The sequence below is a fragment of the Leptonychotes weddellii genome, chromosome 9 (genome assembly GCF_054177405.1).
Source record: "Leptonychotes weddellii isolate Sample4059 chromosome 9, ASM5417740v2, whole genome shotgun sequence".
Classification (NCBI taxonomy): Eukaryota; Metazoa; Chordata; class Mammalia; order Carnivora; family Phocidae; genus Leptonychotes; species Leptonychotes weddellii.
In genome coordinates this window covers 56,285,113-56,306,436 of record NC_138377.1, presented here as the reverse complement: position 1 = coordinate 56,306,436, position 21,324 = coordinate 56,285,113, and the positions used below count along the sequence as shown (strand labels likewise).

Sequence of the window (21,324 nt, the reverse complement as noted above, 5' to 3'; positions counted from 1 at the left end):
GGGATCGAGTCCCACATCGGGCTCCCTGCTCGGCGGGGAGTCTGTTTCTCCCTCTGACCCTCCCCCCTCTCATGTGCTCTCTCTCTCAAATAAATAAATAAATAAATAATCTTTAAAAAAAATAAAATAAAATAATAAAAAAAAGATTCATATACAGTTTACTTAAGGTAGTAAATTGACATCTGGTGTAAACTTGTGATATTTCGTTCAATATGAATATGAATATGCACATAAACATAACAAAGTTGAAATGAAACTCAAACAACATCTAGAAACCTGGATTCTAGGCTCTTTTTGCCATTTCTGAGCTAGGTGACTTTGGGAAAGGAATGAACTTTCCAGAAGTCTCTTTTCCACCTAAAAAAAATGAAAGGGAGAAGGACCTAAGATAGACCTCCCAAATTTTCTTCCAAATTTGAAAGTTTATGATCCCTTAAAATAAGAAGAATTAATTTATTAGGCTTTTGGTCAAGATTAAATTAGTCATCAATCCTGATCCACTACTCAGGTGATATTTTAAAGGGCAAACAGACTTATAATTAAATTTGGACACTTCTTCACAAGGTAGAAAGTGTTCACCTCCACTATCTCTTTTCATTTTCATAACATACCTGCAGAACACTCCTTATTATCCCCATTTCACAGAAAAGAAAATTGAGATGCAGACGGTTGAGTGACTTGCCCTGGGTAACAAAATCAGAAAATAACAAATCTAGACCCCTAGGGGACCCAACTTTTGACTACCTTCAGCACCTCGATGGCCACAGGCAATGCTGGAGAAGGGGGCCCAGGTAAATCTGACATGCAGACAGCTCCCCCCAGTAGCCTCTGCACCTTCCCAAAATGCTTTCTAGCCCAGAAGCCCGTAAGTTGCTTTGGAATAGAATACCAAGTGAGGATTTATTTATCATATCATTTCTGAGTGCGTATTTTCTTGAGCATTTATAGATCTGTTTTTCCAAGAAGCTGAGCGTTCCTGATAAAACAAGACAGATAATGATAAATGAGCATCTATGTTAGCCTAGCTGGGAGGAGGCTGAGGGACTGTTAACACCCCTCCTGTGAAGTTAATCCCATTTCTTTTAGCCATTTCTTTATTAGTTAATGAGGTCTTACAAAAATGTGTGTCTGTGATGGTGTTTTAGCATCCTTGCCTCTAGGAACATTTTCAAATATTCATAAAGTCGCTCCTCTGACCAAAGCCTAAAGCAAAGGTGCATTAAGTATGAATTTTAGTCAACTTCAAATGTGGGTGGTCACAAAGCTGCTCCTGAGATATCCCCTCAATAATCCTCCTCATTGGTATCTCCAGATCTGCAGCGCTGGGTGCAAATGTGAAGGGGAACTTGGAAAAATGGTATTATTTAGGACACCAGGACTCCGAAGGGCAGCCCCGTAAACTTTGATCCTGCCTCTTGACTGACGGCAGTGTGGCTTGCTTTTGGAAAACTGAATAACTTAAGGGAAACAAAAACAAAATGAAAAAGGAATTACCAGTCAAGCCCCTGGGAAGGAGAGCAGAGGCTCGTTGTTATTGCTCCTGGGAGGCCAGAGACCCACTTCCCACCTGAGTTCCTTATGGCAAAGAGGGAACCATCAAAAGATGGCTTGATGCTCAATGGTGCATTTTTGGAGAGGCAAACCAAAGGCAGAAACTTGGTTAACTACTAAACCAAGCTCCCTGGTATGGTGAATCACAGTGATTACATCTACAACCTAGTTTTGGAGGGTCCTCCACCCCATAGCATGATCCTAGGAACACAGCTAGAGTACACACACACAGAGAAGCACACGCATGCGTGCATTTCTGACACCCTCGTCCCCTGACTCATCCACACACACGACTTCCATCATCTCAAAGCACACAATCCTTGATGCTTTTCCACCCTTTTATGATTTTGTTTCCTCAAAACATCCCTTCAGGAAGTTGACATTATGGCTGGCCTTCTATGTGTAGTTTACAAGCAAAGGGACTTTTTCAAAGGGCATCTGTAAAAATACCATTTCAAACGTGTGAAGAAGATGAAGCACTTCTGTTTGGTTCTGGATGGCTTGGACTATCTATGGTATACTTTGCCTAAGAAATGGAAAATAACAGCCCAGCATTCTCCCGCCTGTTTCTGCACAGGTAACCAGAATAAGCCACCAAAATGGTGCAGGTTTCCTGATCCTACTTTAGAATGAGCTCGAGGAACAAATGATAGACCAAAGTCTTCTAACCTTCAACCCCGTAGGGCAGTGTAATAAATCACTGGTAGCATGGTAGCTCAGTGCTTTCTGACACAGAGTATCTATGCTCAGAAGGGCCCATCCATGTCATTGCCACTAAGACTTGTATTCAGTGGAGTCTCTTGGCCTTTTTACATGATCAACACCCACCCACCTACCCACTGAAAGAAAGCTCTGGGCCATAATTCTGAAATGAGATGGCCATGTAATCCATTCAGTACAGATATGGTGACAGACAGACATCATCCCTTAACAAGGGCAGATAATGCAAACATTTCCTTTTCCAGCTCATTGCTCAACTTCCTGGTCATTTTAACCGGTTATACACTTACAATGTTAAGAATAAAAGAAAAGAAAAGAAAAAAAGGGAGAAAAACAGGGAAGGGAAAGAAAAAGTCCTGAAAATAGCAATTGCACAGTAATAATGCTGCTTTGAGTAAAGCTCAGCCTATAATATTATTTCTCTTTTGTCCCTGCCGTGGGGACATTGAGGGCACTTTGACAGCCATTATGATTACAGAAGATACAAGCTAATGTTGGTTGTTCCAGATGTAATTTTACAATTTCTCAAAAGAAATACTGTTACGTCCCAGATGCAAATTTGACTGTGTCCTGTCCTTAATGTTCTATTACAGGTGATTCACATAACAGGCCGGCTACGACTGAGGGTGTCCCTATCCCACGGGAGGACCGTTCCCAGCCAAATCATGGGTCTTGTGGTTGTGGCTCATGCCCTGCCTCCCCCTACGATCAATGAAGTCAGAATTGATTGCCATATGTTCGTCACTCGAGTAAATATGGACCTCAATATCATTTACTGTGAAAATAGGTACTTTGTTTTTGTTCTCATTTCCTCTGTTGTCTGTTACACATTGGTGAAGGTTGGTGTTTGCAGCAGTCTGAAGGATTTTACTCTCCCAGTGAGGCTCATTATAAATCCTGATCTTATTTTTAATGGCTGCTTGGACGGACACCAAACATGCTTTTTATTTAAAATTTACATTGCTGCCCTGATTTACATTAGGGACAAAAATGGAAAGGATTGGGATACCCAGACATCCATATGCTATAATTAAGACCTGTTTTGGCCGAGAAACCAAGGAGAGAGCAGGGCTGAGACGCTCTTGGCAAAATTACGCCATAGAAGGTATCTCCTGATGCCTCAGTCAAGCCCACTTCTGACTACTATACGGGCCCAGCCTCACAATGGCCAGTGTTCATATAGGCATTCGGCACATTGCCTTAGCTGCTTGCCGGGCTGCTAGGACACATTACTATAGACTGGATGGCTTAAACAACAGACATTTATTTCTACATTCCTGGAGACTGGGAAGCCCAAGATGAAGGTACAAGCTAATTAAGGTTCCTAGCAAGAGCCCACTTCCTGATAGCGGTCTTGCAGATAGCGGTCTTCTTGCTGGGTCTTCACATAGGGGAGACCAAGAGCGCTGGTCCCTTCCTCCTCTCATGAGGACACTAATCCCATCATGGGCACTCCATCCCCATGAGCTCATCTACACCTAATTACCTCCCAAAGGCCCCACCCCCTAATACTATCACATCGGGTGTAAACGCTTCACTTATGAGTTTGGTGGTGGGAGGGACACGTTCAGTCCACAACACATGTAGGAAAAAAAAAAAAAAAAAGAATTTGAGGCCCCCAGAGGGAAAAGGATGAAAAATCTGCAAAACTATTAAATAAAACTTTGTAATCCTGAGGATTCTGCTTTTATAAATTAAAAAAAAAAAAAAAAGACTCTTCATATAAATGACTTGACAGTCCTTCCTTAACACTGAGCTTTGATAAAAGGACTTTTTAACCTCTGGTTTAAAAGTTCACTTTTTCCATTAAGCACAAAGCAAGGGACAAGGAAATGGGACAGTGCCCCCTCAGACCTTTCACCCACAAGTCACCAGCCCATCATCAGACCAATTTGAAGAAGAGAGAATCACGGGGCACGGGGAGAAGAGGGATGGGGGACTGTGCACAGGGCACGGGGAGAAGAGGGATGGGGGAATGACACGGGAAGGAAGCTTCCATGGTATCATCCATGTTCTGGTGCCACAGGCAGAATCACTGAGGCCGTTTTGAGAGGGTGCTTTTGTGGCACAGATTATGGTCAGGCATGAAGGCAGCGTATGTTCACCGAGCCCTGGTAGTGCCTGCAGAGGCCAAATGGAAGAGCAGAATGGTCAAGCGGCTCGGGTAATCAACTTTTCCGGGGCCTAGCCAAGAGGAAGACAGCCATCATCTGCGTTCAGTCCACTGGGAAGCACTGAGGATGTTGAGACCAAGTTAGAAATGCCTACCGTTTCCGGGCTGGAGTGGATTCAGAGGAAGGAATTCACCAGGAGAAAAAGACACCCACCTGAGCTGTTAGTGTTCCGTGGGTAGAAGATACCCTGAACCCGTCACTCTTACTTAATAAGTAACTCTAAATCTATTTTTTCAAGTTTTGCTGGCATTTCTTAAATTTTTTTAGAAAAGAGACTGTATACTTGGGTGTGTGTAAAGTATTCTGGAATGGCAAAAGAATATCAGGAAAGACAACCAAAATGATCAGCTAGGGTTAGCAAGTAATAAGAAAGATAGTTAGCATTTGTTGAACACTTACTACACGCTCGGCAATGTGCAGAGCTCATTATTTACATCATCTCCTTCAAGCTTCAAGCCAGGTCTGTGAGATGGGTATTGCCACTGCCCGCCACACCCTCAGGCAATTTCAGTTTAGAGAGAGGGAGCGTTAAGTGGTATGCCCAAGGTCACAATTTTGAACTCGAAATGTGCCAGATTTTAAAAAATCAGGCATTTAGCTACACGTGGGCCTTCCTGCATTCCTTGCCGCTTTTTTCCTAGAGAAGTCAGGCTAAGTGGTAAGGAAGCAGTCAGACTAACCCCTGAAGGGGACCTCTCGTATCTATGCATCCATTAAAGAACACAGTTCTAGCCCACAAAGCTGTTTATTCTGATGAAAAACACAGAATGCTGGAGATGGAGCTCCAACCCAGGGAGGCAGCTAGAAAGTCTGATGACCTATGGCTCTACCTCTTTGAAAACATATGTAGGGCTCCCTTGATTTAGATTTACTACCATCACTCTCTCCGGAAAAACAGAGCCCCATCTGATTTACCTACGCCCGGTGACTGTCCCATCCCAAAACCCTCACTTAATTTTCATTCCTGTGATCACAGATGATTAATTCTGCTTCATGGACCTGAGTGCCTTATGGTGCCACTCCAATAATTGAGATCATTTTCTGTGACCCACTTTAAGCTTTTTCTCTTCCCTTAAAAAAAAAAAAAAAAAAACCAAGAAACTGTTTTCCACAACCCCTTATTAGCCAATACAATACAGCATTATTTCCCAGCTGAAGATGATAGAAGTTATTCTAAAAGGACCTGTGTTAAAAGTAACTGCTTATTTGATCTGAGGAAAAAGCCTACCTTGTGTGCCAGGCACTGTGCTAGGTTCATTTCATTTCATTCATTAATCCCCTCACCAACCTCTTAAGTTGTTTTTACAGATAAAGGAACTGAGGCTCAGAGTACAAGGTGCCATCAGGATTCTGATCCTGATATAGGTCATCAGACTGGTCTGGGGCTTTCTACACATATATTAAGAGGTCTCTGGACACTGAGGTGGTCACATTTGCCACGGTGACAGGCTCCGATACATAGGAATGCTTCAGATGTTTTGAAGGATTTCGTTCCAATAAAGCATAAACTAAAGAACATCTTCCCTAAAGTATGTTTGGCTTTTTCCCAGAGTCTATTATTTAATTAGGGAATTGCTAACTAGAAACATAAGCCCTCTCCTGGACTCTGCAGACCATTCTTCTCCTCCGCATTCCCTAGGATGGCCACGGACAAAGCCGACATCATCTGGGGAGCTGGTAATTTTCAGAAACACCAATGAGGGCCTTTTAATGACATCCTGGTCTACTCATTTGCAGAAAGGGGGTGGAAACTGTGCTTGGAAAGCAGCTAATAGTTTTAGGAAAACACCAACTAATCTGCTTTGTACCAGAAAACCATGGGGTTATAAAACTCTTTATATTGCCCCATTTTTGTCTCGACTTACCAAGAATTCTAGTTTGGCCAAAAATGTCATTTAATATTTAATATTAGACATTGAGAAATTCACTCCCTGGGTAATATAATTTAATTATATTCCACATTATTCTGGTTTGGTTTGGTTTGGTTTATTTCCCTGCCTTGGGGATCAGATTGAACTCTCCAACCGTGGTCTCATAGGTTTCTGAAACATGTCATTTCTAAAGACTCACTTCCTATTTGGAGATACAAGCCCTAAAAGATAAAAAGCACGGGGACGGTAAAGAGAATAAATTAAACAAAAGATATATCCTATTTTGGACCGCCCAAAACCAATCTGTACCTGGACAGGGAGGAGGATAATGAGCATGTTGACGCCTTTGTGTAAAGCGGGCAGATTCCCCCAACATGTTTTCCAATTTCTGTTCTATATTTCTGTGCTCCTGCCCGAGGACATTGACGTCTGGACAATCAATGACACAGGCTTACACACACACGTACTGCTGAGCACAAGCCTGCAAGAGCTGCTGAAATGGTTTAAAAGTTTCTGTGTGGAATCCACCACAAAGTACCAGTTAAAAGGGCCAGGAGTGAAAGCCGAGCTCCCAAATGACTAAGACTGAAAAAGATAATACCCCCAGGCATCTGTATGTCTCAGCATTTAAATTATATCCCTTGAATGCCAATTTGGACGCTGTGCCAAGAAGCAGTTGAAGCCCTTTTTCATGGAAATACCCAATAGAAGACCAATCTGTTTAAATGAAAGGTGTCTCTAATCATTTGGTATCAACATAACATGTTTTTATTTTATTATGTAACCTTGCATTATCTTGGCCTCTAATGAGGATCTTGCGTTGTTACTGATTCTCCATAATTTCATGGAATTATGTTGTCCAAATGTGTATTCTGATGCCAAAAAAAAGAAAAGAAAAACCTGTCTCATTACGTACACACGGTTGCTGGATCTAGCACATTTCCTGCTTTCGAGAAAGTCCGATATCAGTTAAAGAAATGATATTCTCTGTCCGTAAAGGGCTTTCCCTCAAAGCGCCACCTCCTGACGGGTACCCCCAGGATATTGAAAACTGTAGGGAGACTTGTTTCTCAGTCATTTAACAGCTTCTCTACTCCCCCCCTCCCCTTCTGAATTCCAGCCTGTGTTCTTCTCTCTGCAGGATCAGCGATTATATGGATCTGACCCCTGTAGACGTTGTAGGAAAGAGATGCTACCACTTCATCCACGCTGAAGATGTCGAGGGCATCAGGCACAGTCACTTGGACCGTAAGTACTTCCCGTGTGCGGGAACAGCCAGGCTGGGGTCACCTCTCTCTGATGCTTGTTTGGTTTCAGTGCTGATTTTTCCCTTCCTGTCTCGTGCATACATTTGAGATGACTGTCAGCGTGCCGGGAGAAAAAGAGGCGGAAATCACTTCAACTCATGTTGGAATTAGATCGCAAGTTAGAACTCAGGCCCAGAAAAACTGCTGGCTCTTTAGGCCCTCGGCCGGGATTCTGTGGTCTCTTGTGCTCTCTCTCCCATGAAGTGATGGGAGAACCTCTGCCTTAAGTGCTTTCTTGACCCTTTCATTTTCTAGAGAGCGAGCTCCGCTCTGAAATTTGTGGTCTCTGTGTCAAGATATATGTGGGAGAAGACAAGTTCAAATAGACCAGAGCCTATAGCCATTCCTACTTGACTGACCGCGCAACTGGGGCCAGGGGGAAGCCAGGGCACAGGGCCAGAGCACATCCGCTCTCAAAGGCAGCGTCTCTTCGCTGTATTTCTGGAAAGGGGGTTATTCCGAGGAAGAGATACCACCATCTCCTGACTCCCAGGAGGGAGAGAGACTCATCTCAGCTCTTTGAGTCTGATTCCCAGCTCCTGACTCACAAGCTGACCTCCGAGGTGCCTTTTTTGGCAGGAGGCACTGGTGTGCGGAACCCTCTTAGGAAGAGGCTGCCCCTTTTCCAACCAGAGGTCCTTTTGATGACCGATCAGTAGACTCTTCTTCCTAAAAGATGAGGGCCCGACGTGCTCATCTTCCTAGAAGGTTCTAAACCCGGTTCTGAACCCTGGTTCATGCGAGGTGCCACAAATGAGAGACCACAGCTTGACGGTCAAGCTTTCCTGTAGCACCACTAGCCAGGTGCCCTCTGTATTTACTTCCTCTCCCCTTTCTTGCCAGGCCCGAGGAGAGCCCTCTCAGGTCTTTCCTGCTCTTTGCAGGTGTTAGCTCGTTTTAAACTCACATCTTCAAAAGCATAATGCCAAGACAGTCAGCCAGGCAGAGTCTCAAGGTGTGAGCATCTTGTACTGTTTTTTAACCCTGCATTAGCACCACTGACATGGGACCAAGGCCAGTGTCAAATTTTGTGTATATCATGTCTCTGGGAAAAGGCTGCCTGCGAGGCTGCTCTCCAGCAAACTCTACTCCCAACGCTGAGTGCATGCCTCAGTATTGCACACCAGGGACTTAGGGACCACACTTGTTGCTAAGAATGAATGGGTGTTGTGCATTGCAGAAGCAGATGGCTCTTCAATTAATTGGGGGGAGAAAATGATGCTGTTTCCTGAAAAGAAACATCAGGTTCTTTGTAGCTGGGGATTTAGAGAAGATGGAGGGAAAATCGGGATCTTTGGAGGAAGCTCTGAATATATTTTTGGACCAATATATGCCAGAGATCCAGGCTTTAAAAATGAATATATTATCTTTAGGACACTGTCACAGACCATGTGCGTGGGGAGAGAAGGGTGCTTTTTCATTTTGGAATCTTAATTGAGGTCTAACTTCAGAAACCCGGTGCTGACAAAAAAGAACTATGTCATCCTCAGTTATTACTTGGAAAACGTCATGCTATCTCTCTGGGATTTGATTTACAGCTTGAAGAAACACAATTCCTCAGGAACAGTGAGCTAGGGCAGTTCATTTCTTCCCATGAAGCAAAGGTCTCCAACAAATATGTTTGATGCCATTCTTTCCGATCTACTTTTATCTCATTTTCAGTAACCAGAATAATTTGAGAGTGCTGAAAATAAACAACTCTGCCATTCACTATTGTGCTAGTTGCCTAATTTTTCTGGTATTGTGCCAGCTAATAAACAGAGAAGGTATGCTTTTAAATTCTGTGATTTTTTTTCATTACTTGATCTTGACATACTGGCTATTGCTTTATGATTTAGCCTCCTAACAATGATTGAGTTCACTCTTTCAACTCATACACACGACTTCTAATTTTAAGTTCTTTTAATAACCTCAAACACATGAAAAACAAATAAAATGAGCTGATAATTCTGCACAGTAAAATACACTTCACATATTTAGCTATCATGCTGTGGAATAACTCCACAATGTCAAGTAGCACACAATTAGTAAAACTGTAGGGGGAGGAAAAGGAGTGTTTTGATCCTGAAGAATTTTGATCCTAATCAGATTGAAATTTCAACGTTCTTGTAGTGCTTAATATCTTCAATCACACACACACACACACAAATCAAGCCAATGCCAATGTCAGGTTTTGCATTCTGTGACTGAAATAAAATGCTAAAATACACGAATGCATCTCGCTTTGTACAATAAACATTAGCATCATTATAAAGTAAGATTGAGTCTAAAATTGTGTGATGGAATGTCTGATGTTTACCTAATTCTCAAACCAAAGCCAGCCCAGTAACAAAATGACAGCGCATGTAATAAGTCTTGGTTGTGTAAACACTGGAAGAAAAGGCAAAAAGCCAGCACAGCATCTTGCTTGTCCAAAGCCCTAGGCTCTGACTGAAGGATGCCTCGACTGTACCTTCTTGGCAGGAGAAGGTCATGGTGACAGAGAATCAGCTCAAGACTAAGATAGAATTCTAAAACAAAGGGACAGTTAAAAAATGAACCACATTAACTATTTAGCTCTTCTTCCTAGAGCTATTGGCACAATTCCTGTTTCTGTGCATGAAAGACAGGTTTTAGCCATCTGATAATATTTCTGATATTTTGATATCTGTCTTATGCTCCAGTTTACAGATAAAACTTTAAAAAAAAAAAAAGACTCCATAGTCTTTGATAACTCAAAATGCTATCTTTATCACTTATATCTTTTTCCTAGCATAGGCATCTGTAAATCCATAGATGAACTTGTCTCTAGAATAAGAAAAGTAAAAGGGAATCTCAGCTGCATCAGGAACTGACAACTTTCAGCAGTTGAACCAAGAACTTTGGACCATTCACTCTCCCACTAAGTTAACATGAGACGCCTGATAGTTCACTGGCTTTCAACATAAAGAATCACTAAGAATCGCATTATCTATACCAACATGGTGGGTGAGTGAAATTATACTGGGATTCTAAAACCAAGGGGGTTGCAGGACCTCTTCTTTCACACTGTGACCAAAGACCTCTGTGATTTTTCTTTTCCTTACGTCACCGCCCTGGAGTCATTGAACCCAATTTCACTGATTCTCCAGGCCGAATTCACCCAATCAACATTTCGAGGTTTGAATTTTCAACTACTCATATAAGCAATTATTTGAGCATCTTGGGCTACCAGGCTCCAGTTCTCCATTGCTCGGGAGGTACTGACCTCCAGATGACCAGTCAGGTCTCCCTCGAGTCTGATGCCCCAATTAGCTCAAGCATTCGACAGCCACACAACCGTCTACTACTCTACCTCTGCTGGTAGCCCAAATATAGAAGGGCAGACCACGAATGCTAAACCAAACGGAGGAACATGTTTTGCATTTCTCGTTTGTCCCTTTTAATCCAGTCTTTGTCTATAGAAGTTGCTGAATTTGTCTGGAGATATCCCCGGGGTCCTTCCCAGGTCAAATGAGCAACTCTCTAAAACCTAGACAGAGTGGCCAAGGGAGATTTCCCTTCCCTCCATAATGTTGTGATCCACTAGCAAGGCTCGAGGCTCTGCCACTGTGGGACTTTCAAGAAAAAGGAGCCCGAAAAGCTAAAAGTGGTAGCAGTTTTCCCTTCCTAGGACCATACCCAGGATGAGGAAATTCTGCAAGAGTTATTTCACAAAGACAGAAGGCCTTGCAGCTTGTCTGTGAGATCTTGTAGAATTAAAAAACGTGGCCTACCCAATATATTTAGGGGATGTTAAAAAAAAAATACATTAGCCTCAGCCTTTATTTCTTAATTACAAAATTTTATCCTTCTTAACAAAAGTCATGCACAGCTACCTGGCAGAATGCATTGCATGCTGTTTTGCATCAATAACCCCTCCGCTTCCCTCCTGAAGGCGTCTCATCGCCAAATGCAAGCCGACTGCTTAATGTAGGACTAATTAGTATATCCCCCTTCCAGTCTGCAGGCCCTCCATTGTAATTCCTTCCCAGCTCATTTTTTTCCACAACCGAGCATCAATCAAAGTAAGTGCCCTGCCTGCCTCGGAAACACAAGATGTCCTCCATGCATTTGTCATCTGCCACGCAAACAAAGGGGGAATTTAATTGTTGATCTGGGTACGCAGCCACTGCGCACCGGAAAGGACGCTGCGGTGGGGGGAGAGAGGAAGGTGCAAAGTTTGGTGGGTGGGCCAAGTGCAAAGAGCACAGGGAACTTCTTTCTAGTCTCTGATCTTAGCCTTTTTCAGGGCTGGGACTTCGGGGATTTAGCCGCAACCCGATGATTGGCTGGACTTTTTCCCAAAGCAAATGAGTTTTTCATCTTCTTCTGTATGAATAGGAAAATGCCCCTGAAAGAAGGTACACATAACAGCTACCATGTCAGACTGTTTTCAGAAGCCAAGTCAGCCCACATCGTGTGCCTGTCCATTAACCAAAAAAAGATTGTCAAGTCAGGGTTTTATGCAGAAGTGAATGACCGGTATTCTCATCTTTTTTTTTTTTCTTCCTTTTTGGGAGAGTACTGATTTTGGCTTTTCCAGGCTAAAGGCAGGCACACAGAGAACAGAGACTAGCAAGGGCCTATCAGCTGAGTGTCTTTCCTCCACTGCATTACAGAAATGCCTACCCCCAGCTTAATGAATCCAGACCTGCAGTTAACAAGATCCCTAGCGGACTCCCATCCCCGCTAACGTTTGAGGACTGACTCATACTAGTATTTCGAAGGCATTCTTGTATATGAAGTAAAAGTAAATACAAACTGACTAGCAATCTTAGGGAGCTTCATATTCCCCTCCAGTTGGATGAATTTTGTGAATACTAGTAAAATATAAGTAGCGAATTGACTCTGAGGGTATCTCAGGCAGTGTTCAAATGAAACGAGTATGTGATTACTTGATAAAGAGATGGACTTCTTTACAAAGGTGCAAAGTTTTGAGTGGAGTGGAGAAAGCTAATAAAGTCGAAATAGAAGTAACAGTCAACTCGTAAGCAAAAGGAGGTCTTTCATTTTTTTCCCCAGGTGAATATTTTTCCATGTACTTGTTGCATGTGTGAATACAAACAGTAACATTTCCCCTGTTCAGGTTCACCTAACATATGTGAGTACTTACTATATACAAAGCTTTGTGGTATTGCAGTAAGGTTTGAACAATAACTAAGATGTGGTCTCTACCTTCCAGGAGCTTACATACTAGCAGGGAAGATAGCATGAAAACAGCCAATTTTGAAAAGGCAGCATCAAATGAGGACTATTGAGATGAATAAAACACAGAAATCCCAGAGATTGGGCGGGGGGGCGCGGGGCAACAAGGGAGGACTGACAAGAAATTCCAGAGGCACCACATCTGCCCTGGACCTTGAAAGAGGATGACAGGAAGCCACAGTGGCAGGAGATGGGCAGAAGTGCAGGGTCAGGGACATTCCAGGCTTAGAAGAGCGTAAAAGGACACAGAATACAGCAACACACCATCTTTCCTCTCTGCCCAGGAAGTAAGCTGGCACTTCGATGGGACGGATATATTCTAATACAATCCGAACGTGGATCCCTGGGCTTTTCCTTGTTCCTATTTCAGTTAGTAGCTGCTTTTATTATCATAATAAGGAATACCTGATATTTGAGAGAAACTAACCCCCATTGCTCTTATAAAACATGATCAGAAAAAAAAAAAATACTTCTAAGACATCCATTTTAACCTAAATCAACCAAAATAAAATCCGTTCCATCACTTCTTGTACTTTATACGAGATTAAGAACAAAATGCTGGTATATATTTTGTAACTATTTTCCTTAAAATGTTGATTTAATGACACCTTGCCTATCTCAAAAAAAAAAACCTCAAACTTTTCCTAGTTTAACGCAGATGAGGGGCATAGGGACTTAATTTGTGTATGTGTTTAGAATACAATGGTTTTCCCAAAAATTTAGCGTTAATTAAGGATCAGGTCATTTGAACCTCTTTATGAACTCCGCATCCCCTCTGGCTTCCTAGAATTTTTGGTGGAGCACATTGACTAGAATGCATCCAGTTCCAAGTGACAGAAAACCCAAGCAAAAAGGACTTAAACTTCCTCTGTAATTGTCTTCAGTTTCTCTTCATGATCAAAAGACAGCTGTAGCACTGCCCATCACCAGTCCCTCACAAGACAATGTCCAAAGTCAGGAAAGGGTCAGTCACTATTTTGTGTTCATTTTTGAAAGAAAATACTCGTCTCAGCCCTCCCAGATAGAGAGCTCCCCCCCCCCCCGCCCCGTGTCTCATTGTCCAGCATTTCATCAAGTACCCAAGCCTGAGCCACACACTGGATGCAGTGACCGTGACTGGCTTAAACAATCAAGGCTTGTCCCCCCTGGGACTCGGGAAAGGTCCCTGATCCAGGAAGAAGTGCTGGAACAGCTGCTCCATCCCCACCATGACGACCGCAACTCACACTGTCACAGGATCTATAGGAAAGGGGTTCAGAGTCAATCCTAAGAGCTCACAAGGAGGACATTTTCTTCCTTTATCCTTCTTTTCCCTTCTTATTTTACCTACGTGAGAAGATGAAGGTTAGCTGAACCTATTTGTGGTCATTGTTTCATAATATATGTAAATCGAACCACTGCTGCTACGTGTTCAAACGCACACAGTGACGTATGTCAATTATTTCTAAATAAAACTGGAAAAAGAAGGAATAGCTGCTCAGTGGACAACCAACAGTGACTGCTACCTGGGAGAATCTGACCCGTTTTTACAACAAAGTCTTTGGATTTCTGAAAACCTACACAACAGGTGAATAAATGACATTTGTCTGGGCTCCTTTAAATATTCCTGATTTTGCCAAACACTAGTTTCTGTATACCTATGCCCACCACTTATATATTTCTTGCTAAAGATTTTCAGTGGACTTCATAAAATGACCTCATCCAAGAAACACAGGGTCCATGAGAGACATAAAATAAATCTGAAGTAAAGATGCAACCTCATCCTTCTACCTTTTTTTAGTTCTCCCTACATTCCAGCTTAACCTTGCCCAATACTTCATTTTTTTTTTTAAGAATTTATTTGTTTGACAGAGAGAGACAGCAAGAGAGGGAGCACAAGCAGGGGGAGTGGGAGGAGAAGCAGGGTTCCCACGGAAGAGGGAGCCCAATGCAGGGCTCGATCGTAGGACCCTGGGATCATGACCTGAGCCGAAGGCAGACGCTTAACGACTGAGCCACCCAGGCGCCCCAATACTTCATTTTTAAAAGGACAAGATCAGACCCCCGTGCTTTCTGACCCTCATCCCACTTCCCCTAAGAATTATCATGGTTATAAGTTTCTTAGTGAAAACGGTAAGTACTTGTCTCCCATAGCAATGGAAATCGAGATAAGTCCTATTTTCAGAATGAAGAAAACTTCCCCAACAACTCCCAACAAGAGAGACCTCCCTGGGGATCTCAACTGTCCTCTGTTTCACCATATTCCAAACCTAAGCCAATCACTGGTAAGGGAATGGAATTACGAGACTGAGACTAATAGGAGGACAGGCCCATGACCAATTTTTGCATACTTAGAGATCCCCCCGTGTCTGGCACAGAGTAAGTAGGCGCTCAAAAGAATATTTATTGAGTGAGTGAATAAATCCACCATTTCCCTCATTTCCCAGCCATAAAGTTTTCTTAATTCCCTGAAGAGTTCACTGCTTCCCTTTATATGGCAAATCCCCACCCCCAGCCCCCACCAACAAAGTGTAAGCGCTAAGAAATACCCTGTCCTTGACTATTTTAGGTCAAGAAGGGCAGGAATGAGGGGTAAAGAAACTCTGGCTGAACTGAAAACAGCTTGAAAAAAAAAATCTGAGATCTCGAATGTCGCTCATGCTGACCACCACTGATTTTTCCCGTCCTAGAACACGATACCATAGGTGTTTAAAAGCCTTGGTCTCCCAATTCAGTACACCATCATGAAGAAAAGGGGAATTTGTTTTTTTAAAACTTAACAAATTGACATGTCCTAAATCAATGAAAAGTTTTCTGCATGATTCAATATTAACAGTTAATAAAAATCTATCAATTGGCAGTGGTATAGGAAAAAACCTCTTCTGAGGTTATAAATCACGCAGATAGCGATTCAAGCAGGGCCTGTCATTAGTGTATTAGGGGGAAAATCCATAGATGATGCATAGTCAATTCACAGAACATCCACAGGTCTTCTGTCCTCAAGCTCGTAACTCACGTTAAGTATCAAATATCATTAAACTTTACCAAATACTGCTCGGCACATAGATTCACAAAAAAAACTAAAAACCAATTTGTGCATGCCTGCTATTTAAGACATCTAGCTCACTAATTGCAAAATCTATAGGAAAGTCTGCACAGCATCAAAGCCTTGGTTGATCCTATGAGCAGTTCTAAATGAAAAACTGTCTCTATTGCAAGTAAATAAAGCACCTAATGCCCAGTTTCTGCCTCAATGCTGTTTCTCCTGTGGGTTTTGAAAATGACTTTCCTGTAAGCATCAAGGACTATAACTTTTAGATAAAGAAACTTGTTCCTGTTTTAAGTCTATGTCGGGTTCATTCCCCTATAGCCCACAGTTTTCAAAAGCAGAGGGAAAAGTAATCCAGAACTTAGAAAAAAAAAAAAAAAAGTCCTGTTTCCAGAATGAAGTTCCCTGTCAGCCTGCCTTGGGCCTTAGGTGGAGAAGCAGAGATTAAAGAGTCAGTATTCTTTTTCATGTTTCATCTGCCAGTTTTGTGAATGTAGAAAGAAAACCAGTGGCTACAGCTAAGCACCCAACTGTGGTATTAAGTAGAAAGGTGTGATTCTAGCACACAACCACCCCCCCTTACTTGCACGCTCTCCACATTAGTGAACTCTGAAATAGTATTTGGGTTCCTGAGAGAAAGCACCCCCTCTCCATTCTCTGAAGGTACCTCACGGAGGGGTGAATGGCGCAGCAGATGCGTCCTCCTATCGCCATGACGATAATGAAGCTCTTTGTTCAGCTGTGTGAATGTGAAGTGTGCAATCTCCGATGATCTCACCATTTCCTATTTATTCTATACTTACCTGAATACGCCAAGTATTGCAGCTTTTTAATGCATATGCAAACCGCTAAAATGTCCTTTTGTGAGACACTTTGCTAAAAGACCGCTTTTGATATCTGTTCTTCATCTCCTCTTCAAACTGAATTAGACTGCTTCCTTCTTTTTTAAGACACAAGTAACTCACTATTTAGAATCTTTGGCTTTGATTTGGTAGAACAGCCCAACAGGAAGAGACCATGTTCTCTTTTTTTCTCCATATTTCTGAAGGCAAACTTGTACTGATTTTGTTTTGATTTACTAACAGAATTATGTTCCTGCCACAGACACAGGCTTCCTTTATGCCCTTTCAATCATCGGTCTATTTCTGGGGACAAAGTTTTCCCAAGGAAAACTGAAATCCCTCTGTTGGTGCCTGTGTGCAGAGCCATGGATGTGTGCTTCAGCGAGAGTTCGTCAGGTTGAGGGCGAGAGGAGTTCTCCTCCACAGGCAGGACATTTCTCGTATGCCTCCCACTAAACTCAAGCCAAGAGGCCAGCTGACATTTTTCAAAGATATTCAGTAACACCCTGCAGCTTTCTTTTGATTGAACTGTATTGGTCACTCCCTTCACAATTGGGGGTGGGTGGGATTTTGATGCCAATAGCCAAAAATTGTCAGATGAGCAGGACTGGAACAGTTCAACCAGGAGGATTTACGTCTCCTTGCTATATTCTTCTCACAAACGTGGAGTCACCTCTGCCCTCTCAAGAGCACAGCCTGTAACTCAAAGGCACCTTTGGCTTGCACCGCGGGGAGGCGCTGATGACCGCTTCTTGGTTCTCCTCAGAGCAACAGTAGCCAAGAACAATTGGTTACACCTTGGACTTCAGAGTAAAAGAAACAAGTTCTCACGTGCTAGCAGAGGTGCTCAGAATGATACCTGGGACCCTTCGAGATTGTAAGTGAACCTGGGAAACACGTATCCATCCTCCCCATGTCTTCACGATGACCCTGTATAATCTCCGTAAAGGCCATCGAAAGGCTGTGAGAGCCTTATATAAAAACTAATTCCTTGGGCGCCTGGGTGGCTCAGTTGGTTAAGCAACTGCCTTCGGCTCAGGTCATGATTCTGGAGTCCCGGGATCGAGTCCCACATCGGGCTCCCTGCTCAGCAGGGAGTCTGCTTCTCCCTCTGACCCTCCTCCCTCTCATGCTCTCTGTCTCCCATTCTCTCTCTCAGATAAATAAATAAAATCTTAAAAAAAAAAAAAACTAATTCCTCTGGTACAACCTAAACGACATAATTCTAGAGATGGTTGTGATGCGACTGGTGAATCCAGTGAGGGGCACACGGACTGCTCTATCAAAAATTTTGGACACCAAAAAGTAAACTTTGAGATACATCAAAGATGCCAGGTTATATGTTAAAAGTACTCAGACCGTATCATGGTATAAAGCTAAAAATACGACCCACATATAAATTTTCTTTCTCTCTCTGCTTCCTCTCTTTATAGTTTGAGCACATTGTTATGAACTTAGTCTGCAGCTCATTGGTTTGATGACTATGTATCTCTTTTCAAGGGACAATTAGCTATTTTTTTAGGACTTCCATATCAAGTAACTTACGTCATGCTTTTTTCGGATTTTCCCCACAAAGGGGATTTTAGGAGATTGCCTGACACAAACATTCTCTCATTTTGCTCCATTAGCTAAAGCTAAAACTCACAAATAAAAAACAATAGCCACTGGATTAAAGCGAATTGAAAAAGTTTTTGTGTTTTTTCAAGTTGTCTAATTTATTACAAACTAAAAATCTCTTTCAAACTGGCACCAAGGTGGCTTTTCTTCTTGAGCTGATTAGGACCACATGAGCTCAGGAAAAACTGTCAGAGCCTGCCTCTGGCGCAGCTGGAATAATCCAACTGATTTGCCAGTATGATTTTTTTTTTTTAAAGAAAGAAGCTTCATCCCAAAGTCATAAATTTATATTCTGGAGCCCCAATCAAAAATGATGCCTTGTTCATCTTAAAAGAAGCAAAATTCCATTGTGACTTCTTTTTGTGGCACCTCCTGGAAAACAAAACCAATGGGGGCAACATTTTGGTCCCCGTTTCCTGCTACAGCTTCTCTCTCACTTCCGGCTTCCCACTGACACATGGAGGTCGCATTCAGAAAACACTAGTCCTCAGGAAAGAGCCAAGACCGGCATCCAGGCCAGAATGCACCTTCACCTCTTCAGAACCGTTTGTCCGCTGTCCCAGGGATTGGGGGAATGGATTAGGTGAAACTCGTTTTCTCCAGCCGACCCGCGATGGGCTCCCAGACCTGCTTTGTGGCATTCCCCACAGCACCCTAAGGCACTCAGGTGGCTGCCTGACTCCCCAAGGAGCCTGAGGGGGCCCCCTTCCTCAGCGGTCCCTCCACAACCACTTCGTCACACAAAGACCTACCAAGCCTGCCTCTCTGTTAGGTCTCCTCTCTTTGCTAGATGGCCCTTGGCCTGGCTGATGGAGAAGCCTGCATTATTGGGCCCTACTAAATCTGTATTTATTCTCAGGAAACAGAGTCATATTTCCTTAGCTCCAAAAGACGACACCACATTAGTCTTTCGGCGCCTTTCACGGCACACACGTGGAGCTCACCAAGGAGGCAGATGTTTTTGCTAGCTATGCATTTCAGAATTGAGATTTTGTTTCTTTATTTTTAAATAAGAGAAAGTATTATAAGGAATGGGTCGGGGGGGCGGATCTTTACTGATTCTGCAAACTCTAATTTAACTTTAGAAGTCCTTTCTCACTTTTCCCCTTTCTATGCACTGTATCCTGGGGGTAATTTTTTTTTTTTTTTTTAATTTTGCCTACATATGGTCAAAGTGCAGTCCGGAATCCCCAGCCGGTCTGGGCTGATCTGGCCTGCCAGCTCAGTGTTTTCTTCAGGTGAGATTCAAAAAAAAGGGGCCTCTTCGTCTCTTTGCCCTCGTTAAAAATACTAGATCCATTTGCAATTATTCCTTAGTCCAGAGACAACAGCAGATAGAATTATACACCGACCGCCAATGGGGGTGCTCTCCGTTTCTCTCTCTGAAAATAGTGGGCAGAATTTCATAACCCGTCCTTCCTCTATTAATAGGTAACCAGGTTGAGAGGATTTGAATAAAAGCACATCTTGTTGCATGCAACAGCGATTTGACAGAAGAGCTGTACGGCAGAGTTAGTATTTTCCTGCTCTCAGCTTCACCACGCAGTTTTGTAGCCTGGGAAGCCATGCATGCAGAATGGCAGAACTTACAATTGCCTACAAAAGGAGAGGACAATGCTACCTTTGGAGCCTCGCCGCCAAGAGAAGTGACAGTTCCGGGCCCTAAAACTACCCTAAACTGCTGAGTAGTTTCAGAACAGAGCTTGCCACTATGTGAAGCACTCATCAAAGCCAATCTTTCTCAAGCAACTGTGAAGACATAATTATTACATTTTACAACCATCCATTGAGTGCATCGTGAGGCAAAGGGAGCATGGGAGACCGGCATCGGGGCTTCTATGTTTAGGGACATGAGATGTGGAGGGGGATTTTGTGATCACTTTTGGAGCCATGAAGAGTGGCTTGGACGTGACGGGATGAGTTTCCACAGCCTTAAAACACGGCTCTTTTCCAAAGTGACTTCCCTTTACCCATCCAAACTCCCCCCCCCCAAAAAAAATCAAAATGTACTTCATGAAACTATTGTGTATGAAGCACTTATTAGCCGTAATTAAATGGACAATATGAATTTACTACGTCTTTAGGACTCTGGCTTGTTCTGGTTTAGAGCAAGATGATTAATGCAAATACATATTACTTGAGATAACCATTTAGCAGCTAATTTAGCCAAATTTATTACAGCAGTTAGAGGTTTTTCATTTTAGCAGACGGAGACAAGGACATGCCAAAAAGTGGGCAACGTGGACGAGTGCACACTGCCCTCTAGTGGCCAACCAGCTGGCGCGCTTTCGGGGGTGTGGAGTCGCTGCGATCCCTAGCCAAGTAGTAACAGCAGGTTTTGCACATTTCCGGCATCATTTTAAACCATTCCTTTCCATAGCACTTTATTTCAAGGGATGATTTACTGCACTTTCCTCTTTTACTAGCTCAGGAGTACCCCGATACAAATCAAATCAATTTCAACTTGGCAAGGTTTTGGTTAAAGTATCATTTTTAACATCTGCATTTTAAAGCTCTCCTTCAGTGGGTATTTAATGGCACCATTCACATTACTGATTGTTTTTACTTGTTCCTTCATTTGGGGCCATATTTCAGAGCCTGTGTGGAGCTGTCACTCTGTTTGGCTCTCACCAAGTCAATTCTGTCCCTCCCTTAGGCCAGGGTTTCTCTCTGACTTGGCCGGGGGATTTATTTTGCTCCCACAGTCAGTAAAGTCTCACCAGAATTTCCCCTGACTGACCAATGTAAATTTCGTTCATACATGGACTATAAATTCTGTTCGACAAAATCAAAAGGAACAGATATATGAGGACACTGGTTGATACTGCTTGCACTGAGGTGAAATGATCAAAGTCGGGTAAAGCATCTTCGGAACCATTCAGATATCTGGAATCTCAAAGAGATCTACCTCGCAGCTATGAATAAATCACATACAGATTTTCCTTTGTTAGCGTCTGACGTCAAACCCATTGACAATATCCACACCACATTAGGTATTCTGTGAGCCAA

The 21,324-nt window shown here is 42.9% G+C and overlaps 2 protein-coding genes across 8 annotated transcripts in view; one reads left to right on the top strand and one right to left on the bottom strand.

The window, feature by feature from the left end:
• Nucleotides 1-21,324, bottom strand: part of SPTSSA (serine palmitoyltransferase small subunit A) — a 975,882-nt gene that overhangs the window by 432,845 nt on the left and 521,713 nt on the right. The window lies entirely within an intron of this gene.
• NPAS3 (neuronal PAS domain protein 3) overlaps nt 1-21,324 on the top strand; it is an 813,063-nt gene that overhangs the window by 781,409 nt on the left and 10,330 nt on the right. For all 6 annotated transcript variants that reach the window (XM_081830630.1, XM_081830629.1, XM_081830627.1 and 3 more), the window contains 2 exons: nt 2,865-3,058; nt 7,458-7,564. In XM_081830630.1, coding sequence (XP_081686756.1) covers nt 2,865-3,058; nt 7,458-7,564 — 301 coding nt within the window. The remainder of the gene's footprint in view (nt 1-2,864; nt 3,059-7,457; nt 7,565-21,324) is intronic.